This window comes from Somniosus microcephalus, chromosome 21 (genome assembly GCF_052327205.1).
Source record: "Somniosus microcephalus isolate GS21.2 chromosome 21, FLI_Smic_1.0, whole genome shotgun sequence".
Lineage (NCBI taxonomy): Eukaryota > Metazoa > Chordata > Chondrichthyes > Squaliformes > Somniosidae > Somniosus > Somniosus microcephalus.
The window spans coordinates 74,817,217-74,827,700 of NC_141007.1; the positions used below are offsets into that span (position 1 = coordinate 74,817,217).

General features: G+C 44.0%; 1 protein-coding gene across 2 annotated transcripts in view; it reads right to left on the reverse strand.

Annotated features, from left to right (window-relative positions):
* Nucleotides 1-9,571, reverse strand: part of LOC147102979 (hepatic leukemia factor-like) — a 58,746-nt gene extending 49,175 nt beyond the window's left edge. Inside the window, exon 1 of one of the 2 annotated variants that reach the window (XM_085963993.1) lies at nt 9,124-9,571. In XM_085963993.1, the coding sequence (XP_085820119.1) occupies nt 9,124-9,229 (106 nt within the window). In that variant the 5' untranslated portion in view covers nt 9,230-9,571. The remainder of the gene's footprint in view (nt 1-9,123) is intronic. The other variant, XM_085963990.1, reaches the window with a different exon arrangement.
* Between the last annotated feature and the right edge of the window lie 913 nt (nt 9,572-10,484).

Consider the following 10,484-nt stretch of genomic DNA (forward strand, 5'->3'; position numbering starts at 1 on the left):
ATATTATAGAGTGACAGTCGTGTATTAGGATCACAATATATTATAGGGTCACAGTCCTGTACTAGGATCACACTATATTATAGGGTCACAGTCCTGTATTAGGATCACAATATATTATAGGGTCCGAGTCCTGTATTAGGATCACACTATATTATAAGGTCACAGTCCTGTACTAGGATCAAACTATATGATAGGGTCACAGTCCTGTCTTAGGATCACGCTGTATTATAGGTTCATAGTCCTGTATTAGGATCACAGTATATTGTAGGGTCACAGTCCTGTATTAGGAACACACCATATTATAGGATCACAGTCCTGTATTAGGGTCACACTGTAGTAAAGGGTCACGGTCCTGTATTAGGGTCACACTATATAATAGGATCACAGTCCTGTATTAGGGTCACACTATATAATAGGATCACAGTCCTGTAGTCGGATCACACTATATTATCGGGTCACGGTGTTTATTAAGATCAAAATCAAAACACGAGGCCAAAATCCCAAGGTGTTTTATAAGTATTTTAAGGGCAAGAGGATAACCAGGGAAAGAGTAGGGCCCATTAGGGACCAAAGTGGCGATCTGTGTGTAGAGCCGGAAGATGTAGGTGAGGTTTTAAATGAATATTTTGCATCTGTGAATACCATGGAGAAGAGTGTTGTAGGCCTAGAAATCAGGCAGGGGGATCGTGATATACTTGAACAAATTAGTATTGGGAGGGAGGAGGTACTAGCGGTTTTAGTGGGCTTAAAAGTGGATAAATCCCCAGGCCCTGACGGGATGTATCCCAGGCTGCTGTGTGAGGCAAGGGAGGAGATTGCAGGGGTTCTGTCACAAATTTTCAGAACCTCTCTGGCCACAGGGGGAGTTGCCAGAGGACTGGACAACAGGTATAGACTCTGGAACAGTTCCCATGGATTGGAGGATAGCTAATGTAACCCCACTATTTAAAAAGGGTGGTAGAGAAAAAACAGGGAATTATAGACCGGTAAGCCTGATATCGGCAGTGGGGAAAATGCTAGAGTCCATTATAAAAGATGTACAGGAAACTTTGTGATATCCGGCACCAACGGGACCGGCGTGTTGCCGATCTATCAAAACTGCCGGACATACAAAGTTAATGTTGAAGCATACAAAGGTTTTCATCTCCGTATCTGACAACAACACTGTTGCTTAGCAACAGCTTCTAAAGAGTCGGCTGCAGCTGCAAGCGTCTCTAGCTGAAGCTGTTGCTATAGCTACAGACCTTGCAGTGCCTGACTGGGAAAAAAAAAGAACGAGAACTAAAAGAGCTTATAGAAAACGGCTCCTGATTTTTGCCGTTAGATCGAGTATTCCGGACATACAACCTCCGGATAAACCAAAGTTTCCTGTAATAGCAGAGCACTTGGAAAACAGTGACAGGATCAGACAAAGTCAACATGGATTTACAAAAGGTAAATCGTGCTTGACTAATCTACTAGAATTTTTTGAGGATGTAACTGGTAGAATAGATAAGGGAGAACCAGTGGATGTGGTGTATTTGGACTTTCAAAGGCTTTCGATAAGGTCCCGCATAAGAGATTAGCGTGTAAAGTTAAAGCACATGGGATTGGGGGTAAGGTACTGTCTTGGATAGAGAACTGGTTGGCAGACAGGAAGCAAAGAGTTGGAATAAACGGGTCTTTTTCCGAGTGGCAGGCAGTGACTATTGGGGTACCGCAGGGATCGGTGCTAGGACCTCAGCTATTCACAATATATATATAAATGATCTAGACAAGGGAACTAGATGTAATATCTCCAAGTTTGCAGACGATACAAAGCTGGGTGGGCGTGTGTGCTGTGAGGAGGATGCAGAAGAACTCCAGTACGATTTGGACAGGTTGGGCGATTGGGCAGATGCATGGCAAATGCAGATGCAGTATAATGTGGATAAATGCGAGGTTATCCACTTCGGTGACAAAAACAGGAAGACAGATTATTATCTGAACGGCAATAGATTGGGAAAAGAGGAAGTGCAGCAAGACCTGGGTGTCCATGTGCACCAGTCGCTGAAGGTAAGCATGTAGGTGCAGCAGGCGGTTAAGAAGGCAAATGGTATGTTGGCCTTCATAGCGAGAGGATTCGAGTACAGGAACAAGGATGTCTTGCTGCAGTTGTACAGGGCCTTGGTGAGACCACACCTTGAGTATTATGTGCAGTTTTGGTCGCCTTATCTGAGGAGGGATGTTCTTGCCATGGAGAGAGTGCAGCGAAGATTCACCAGACTGATACCTGGGATGGCAGGAATGACGTATGAGGAGAGATTGGGTCGATTGGGCTTATACTCGCTGGAGTTTAGAAGAATGAGAGGGGATCTCATTGAAACGTATAAAATTCTAACAGGACTAGACAGACTAGATGCAGGAAGGATGTTTCCGATGGCGGGGGAGTCCAGAACCAGGGGTCACAGTCTAAGGATAAGGGGTAAGCCATTTAGGACTGAGATGAGGTGGAATTTCTTCACCCAGAGAGTGGTGAACCTGTGGAATTCTCTGCCACACAAGGCAGTTGCGGCCAATTCATTAAATATATTCAAGAAGGAGTTGGAGATATATTTCTTAAGGCTAAAGGGATCAAGGGATATGGGGAGAAGGCAGGGACAGGGTATTGAATTTGGATGATCAGCCATGATCTCATTAAATGGCAGAGCAGGCTCGAGGGGCCGAATGGCCTACTCCTGCTCTATTTCTTCTATGTTTCTATGTAACGTAGTACCATTGTTCAAGAAGGGTAGTAGGGATAAACCAGGGAATTACAGGCCAGTGAGCCTAACATCAGTGGTAGAGAAATTATTGGAAAAAATTCCCAGGGACAGAATTAGCCTCCACTTGGAGAGGCAGGGATTAATCAAGGATAGTCAGCATGGTTTTGTCAGGGGGAGATCATGTCTGACTAATCTGATTGAATTTTTCGAGGGGGTGACTAGGTGTGTGGATGAGGGTAGTGCAGTTGATGTAGTCTACACGGACTTCAGTAAGGCTTTTGACAAAGTCCGACATGGGAGACTGGTCAAGAAGGTAAGAGCCCATGGGATCCAGGGCAATTTGGCACATTGGATCCAAAATTGGCTTAGCAGCAGGAGGAAGAGGGTGATGGTCGAAAGTTGTTTTTGTGACTGGAAGCCTGTGTCCAGTGGTGTACCGCAGGGATCGGTGCTGGGTCCTTTGCTGTTTGTAGTGTACATTAATGATTTAGATATGAATGTAGGAGGTATGATCAGTAAGTTCGCAGATAACACGAAAATTGGTGGAGAATAGCGAGGAAGGAAGCCTCAGGCTACAGGACGATATAGACGGGATGGTTAGATGGGCAGAACAGTGGCAAATGGAATTTAACCCTGAAAAGTGTGAGGTGATGCATTTTGGGAGGACTAACAAGGCAAGGGAATACACAACGAATGGTAGGACCCTAGGTAGGACAGAGGATCAGAGGGACCTTGGTGTGCATGTACATAGATCCCTGAAGGCAGCAGGACAGGTAGATAAGGTGGTTAAAAAGGCATATGGGATACTTGCCTTCATTAGCCGAGGCATAGAATATAAGAGCAGGGAGGTTATGATGGAGCTGTACAAAACGCTAGTTAGGCCACAGCTGGAATACTGTGTGCAGTTCTGGTCGCCACACTATAGGAGGGATGTGATTGTATTGGAGAGGGTGCAGAGGAGATTCACCAGAATGTTACCTGGGCTGGAGCGGTTCAGCTATGAAGAGAGACTGGACAGGCTGGGGTTGTTTTCCTTAGAGCAGAGAAGGCTGAGAGGGGACCTGATTGTGGTGTACAAAATTATGAGGGGCATAGATAGGGTAGATAGAAAGGAACTCTTCCCCTTAGTAGAGGGGTCAATAACCAGGGGGCAGGAGGTTTAGAGAGGATTTGAGAAAAAACTTTTTCATCCAGAGGGTGGTTGGAGTCTGGAACTCACTGCCTGAAAGGGTGCTAGAGGCAGGAACCCTCACAACATTCAAGAAGCATTTAGATGAGTACTTCAAACGCCAAAGCATAGAAGGCTACAGACCAAGTGCTGGAAAATGGGATTAGAATAGACAGGGCTTGATGGCTGGCGCGGACACGGTGGGCCAAAGGGCCTCTTTCTGTGCTGTATAACTCTATGACTTTATTATACTGTTTCGGTGCTGTATTAGGATCACACGATATTATCGGGTCACGGTGTGTATTAGGATCACATTCAATTATAGGGTCACAGTCCTGTATCAGAATCACACTATATTATAGTGTCACGGTCATGTATTAGGATCACGTTATATTATAGGGTCACAGTCCTGTATTAGGATCACACTATATTATAGGGTCACGGTCCTGTATTAGGATCACACTATATTATAGGATCACGGTCCTGTATTAGGATCACACTATATTATAGGGTTACAGTCCTGTATTAGGACCACACTATATTATAGGGTTACAGTCCTGTATTAGGATCACACTATATTATAGGGTCACAGTCCTGTATTAGGATCACACTATATTATAGGGTTACAGTCCTGTATTAGGATCACACTATATTATAGGGTCACAGTCCTGTATTAGGGCCACACTATATTATAGGGTAACAGTCCTGGATTAGGGTCACACTATATTATAGGGTCACAGACCTGTATTAGGATCACACTATATTATAGGGTCAAAGTCCTGTATTAGGATCACTGTATATTATAGGTTCACAATCCTGTATTAGGATCACACTATATTATAGGGTCACAGTCCGTATTAGTATCACACTATATTATAGGGTCACAGTCCTGTATTAGGATCACACTATATTATAGGGTCACAGTCCTGTATGACGATCACACTCTATTATAGGGTCACAGTCCTGTATTAGGATCACAGTATATTATAGGGTCACAGTCCTGTATTAGGATCACACTATATTATAGGGTTACAGTCCTGTATTAGGATCACACTATATTATAGGGTCACAATCCTGTATTAGGATCACACTATATTATAGGGTCACAGTCCTGTATGACGATCACACTATATTATAGGGTCACAATCCTGTATTAGGATCACACTATATTATAGGGTCACAGTCCTGTATGACGATCACACTATATTCTAGGGTCAGAGTCCTGTATAAGGATCACACTATATTATAGGGTCACAGTCCTGTATAAGGATCACACTATATTATAGGGTCACAGTCCTGTATAAGGATCACACTATATTATAGGGTCACAGTCCTGTATAAGGATCACACTATATTATAGGGTCACAGTCCTGTATAAGGATCACACTATATTATAGGGTCACAGTCCTGTATAAGGATCACACTTTATTATAGGGTCACAGTCCTGTATAAGGATCACACTATATTATAGGGTCACAGTCCTGTATTAGGATCACACTATATTATAGGGTCACAGTCCTGTATGACGATCACACTATATTATAGGGTCACAATCCTGTATTAGGATCACACTATATTATAGGGTCACAGTCCTGTATGACGATCACACTATATTCTAGGGTCAGAGTCCTGTATAAGGATCACACTATATTCTAGGGTCAGAGTCCTGTATAAGGATCACACTATATTATAGGGTCACAGTCCTGTATAAGGATCACACTATATTATAGGGTCACAGTCCTGTATAAGGATCACACTATATTATAGGGTCACAGTCCTGTATAAGGATCACACTATATTATAGGGTCACAGTCCTGTATAAGGATCACACTATATTATAGGGTCACAGTCCTGTATAAGGATCACACTATATTATAGGGTCACAGTCCTGTATAAGGATCACACTTTATTATAGGGTCACAGAACCAAAAGGACTGTCTTCACAAAGGAGGACACAAATAACCTCCCAGAGATGTCGGGGAACATAGGGTCTGATGAAAGGGAGGAACTGAAAGAAATCAGTATTTGTAGGGAAATGGTGTTAGGGAAATTGATGGGATTTAAGGTAGATAAATCCCCAGGGCTTGATAATCTACAGCCTAGGGTACTTAAGGAAGAGGCCCTAGAAATAGTAGATGCATTGCTGATCATCTTCCAACATTCGATGGAATCTGGAACAGTACCCATGGATCGGAGGGTAGCTAATGTTACCCCACTATTCAAAAAAGGTGGTAGAGAGAAAACGGGGAATAACAGACCGGTAAGCCTGACATCGGTAGTGGGGAAAATGCTAGAGTCCATTATAAAAGATGTAATAGCAGAGCACTTGGAAAACAGTGACTCGATCGGACAAAGTCAACTTGGATTTAAAAAAGGTAAATCGTGCTTGGCTAATCTACTGGAATTTTTTGAGGATGTAACTGGTAAAATAGATAAGGGAGAACCAGTGGATGTGGTGTACAGGAAACTTTCTGGTATCCGGCACCGATGGGACCGAGCTGGTGCCGTACCATCAAAACTGCCGTAGAAACCAGCGCTAATGTTAAAACATACGGAGCTTTTGAGCTCCGTGTGAATCAACAAACCCTGTTGCTTAGCAGCAGCTTAAAAGCGTCTCTGTAGCTAAGCAACAGCTTCAGCTAGACCTTGCAGAGCCTGACTGGAAAAAAAAAGCAACGAGAAGTAAAAAAACTTCTAGGAAACGGCTCCTGAATTTTGCCGGTAGATAGAGCTTTCCGGACATTTAACCTCCGGTTAAAAAGGAAAGTTTCCTGTATTTGGACTTTCAGAAGGCTTTCAATAAGGTCCCGCATAAGAGATTAGCGTGCAAAGTTAAGGCACATGGGATTGGGGGGCAAGGTATTGACTTGGATAGAGAACTGGTTGGCAGACAGAAAGCAAAGAGTTGGAATAAACGGCTCTTTTTCCGAGTGGCAGGCAGTGACTAGTGGGGTACCACAGGGATCGGTCCTTGGGCCCCAGCTATTCACAATATATATTAATGATCTAGACAAGGGAACTAGATGTAATATCTCCAAATTTGCAGACGACACAAAGCTGGGTGGGCGTGTGTGCTGTGAGGAGGATGCCGAGAAACTCCAGGATGATTTGGACAGGTTGGGTGATTGGGCAAAAGCATGGCAGATACAATATAACGTGGATAAATGTGAGGTTATCCAATTTGGTGGCAAAAACAGGAAGGCAGATTATTATCTGAATGACAATAGATTGGGAGAAGGGGAAGTGCAACGAGACCTGGGTGTCCTTGTGCACCAGTCACTGAGGAGCAGCAGGCGATTAAGAAGGCAAATGGTATGTTGGCCTTCGTAGCAAGAGGGTTTGAGTACAGGAGCAAGGATGTCTTGCTGCAGTTATACAGGGCCTTGGTGAGACCACATCTTGAGTATTGTGTGCAGTTTTGGTCGCCTTATCTGAGGAAGGATGTTCTTGCCATGGAAGGAGTTCAGCGAAGATTCACCAGGCTGATACCTGGGATGGCAGTAATGACTTATGAGAGGAGATTGGGTCGATTGGGCTTGTACTCGCTGGAGTTTAGAAGAATGAGAGGGAATCTCATTGAAACTTATAAAATTCTGACAGGACTGGACAGACTAGATGCAGGAAGGATGTTCCCGATGGTTGGTGAGTCCAGAACCAGGGATTACAGTCTAAGGATAAGTGGTAGGCCATTTAGGGCAGAAATGAGGAGGAATTTCTTCACCCAGAGAGTGGTGAACCTGTGGAATTCTCTACCACAGAAGGCAGTAGAGGCCAATACATTAAATATATTCAAGAAGGAGTTGGATATATTTCTTAAGGCTAAAGGGATCAAGGGGTATGGGGAGAAAGCAGGGATCGGGTACTGAATTTGGATGATCAGCCATGATCGCATTGAATGGCGGAGCAGGCTCGAGGGGCCGAATGGCCTACTCCTGCTCCTATCTTCTATGTTTCTATGTCCTGTATTAGGATCTAACTATATTATAGGGTCACAGTCCTGTATTCGGATCACACTATATTATAATACACACCGTGACCCTATAACATAGTGTGATCCTAATACAGGACTGAGACCCTATAATATAGTGTGATCCTAGGGTCTCAGTCCTGTATTAGGATCACACTATATTATAGGGTCACAGTTCTGTATTAGTATCACGCTATATTCTAGGGTCATAGTCCTGTATTAGATCCACACTATTTTATGGGGTCACGGTGTGTATTGGGATCCCGCTACTGTACATTATAGGGTCACATTCCTGTATTAGGATCACTCTATATTATAGGGTCACGTTGTGTCTTGGGATCACACTATATTATAGGGTCACAGTCCTGTATTCGGATCACACTTTATTATAGGGTCTCCTGTATTAGGATCACACTATATTTTAGGGTCACAGTCCTGTATTAGGGTCACACTATATTTTAGGGTCATAGTCCTGCATCAGGATCACACTATATTATGGGGTCACGGTCCTGTATTAGGATCACACTATATTTTAGGGTCTCAGTCCTGTATTAGGGTCACAGTATATTATGTGGTCACAGTCCTGTATCAGGATCACATGATATTATAGGGTCACAGTCCTGTATTAGGGTTACACTGTAATATAGGGTCAGAGTCCTGTATTAGGATCACACTATATTATAGGGTCACAGTCCTGTATTAGGACCACGCTATATAACAGGGTTAAGGTCCTGTATTAGGATCACACTATATTATAGGGTCACAGTCCTGTATTAGGGTTACACTATAATATAGGGTCAGAGTCCTGTATTAGGATCACACTATATTATAGGGTCACAGTCCTGTATTAGGATCACAGTATATTATAAGGTCACAGTCCTGTATTAGGATCACACTATATTATAGGGTCACAATCCTGTATTAGGATCACACTATATTATGGGGGGTCACAGTCCTGTATTAGGATCACACTATATTATAGGGTCACAGTCCTGTCCCCGGTCCCCAGCCTGAGCCCTGCTCCTCGCTGCCCGTGCCTCATCTCTGGGCCGGGTTGTGCTGCCAGATGCTAAGTTGATGCTCACTCGCTCCAGTCCATCTCTACACACAAACCATGCCAGCCCATAAACACCCAGACCCTCTCCCGCTTCACCACCCTCCGCTCTCTTCTCTCTCCCTCAATCTACCCTGTCTCTGTATCTCGCCTTATCCCTCTCCCCATTCCTTTCCCCCTCCCTCTCTCTCTCCAATGTGCACCCATTTACCTTCTTCGTGGCGCAGCGGCAGTTTCACTGGATTCTCCAGGAGAGATTTCAGAACTCCATGGGTTGGAGGCAGAAAACGAGAATTTAAAGAGATCGGGCGGGACATCTTTCTTGTTTCTCCTTAAAAAAAATGAGCCTTATCCAGAATGCACGAAATAAAATGCCAATTTTTAAATATATATATATAACATAAATAAATTTGCAATAAAACTGCAAATTGGAAAGCAAAGGGGGGGGATATATGAAAGTGCTGAGAGTCCCCGAGCTTGACTCAGTCTGATGATCTCTTCAATCCTCTTCCATTCGCTCCCCTCCCTCCCTTTCCCAAAAAAACTGACGTCAAGGATCGGGGAGAATAATATTTTGCTTTGCTCTCCCTCTGTGCTAATCGCCTGTGCCAGCAAACGAGCGAGCACATTGACACCTCTCCCTCTCTCTTTCTCTCTCTCACTCTGGGACTGCAGGGGATCTAACGCCAAGTCATGTGAAGAAGGAGGAGTTGACCCACTTTTGGCCAATCGCCTTTGCAATCTTTGCTGTAAACTTCTTAACCCTCCCCTTCTGATCCAGCTCACATTGGCCATCATGTGCACTCCCGGCTCTGTCTACACCGCTTCCAAAAATGAAAACTGCTTCTTAAAAAAAATATAAAAGCACATTTTAGTTGCCAGAGGAAAGAAAAATGCACCCAAGGTACAGACAAGTCCCTCACATGGAAACAGGGTTCGATAATTGGATAAACAAATAAGGGGATCATTTTCTATCAGTTTTATTTTTTAAAAATATTAATTTGAAAGTTTATATACACAACAAAAAAATCAAGGTGTTTTTCCAGGTATTTCCAGATGGGGGAGCTGTGGGGAGGATTGCATTTGGCCTCAGTACCTTTTAGGTTAGGGAGGAGAAAATCAGCCAGGGTACCTTTTTCCCCCAACCCCCCCATACCTGTCCAGCGACCCCTGCACCTGTCAGTCATCATGACAGCAGGATTTTTTTAAATTTGTTTATGGGATGTGGGCGTCGCTGGCAAGGCCAGCATTTATTGCCCATCCCTTGGATACGATTCCCCCTGGGTGGAATATCCAGCTGACAATCAGTGTCCTAGGCACACACACGAGGAAACACCTGTGGAATTGGACCCCCGGCTAGGAGTTCAGGATTTACAGAGACTTGGCATTTAAAAAAAGATTATTTCAGGCTGGCATGTTGAGTGCAGTGTTGGGTATCTGGTTGTGCAGGTATGATGTGAGTTTCTGTGCCTGAGGTTTTGTCACCTGTTTACTCAGTTCAGATGTGCATCCGTGGGCAGGTAATGGACGAGCACAGGTGCTTGCCCCACTGGGAAAACCTGGAGGGAGAAC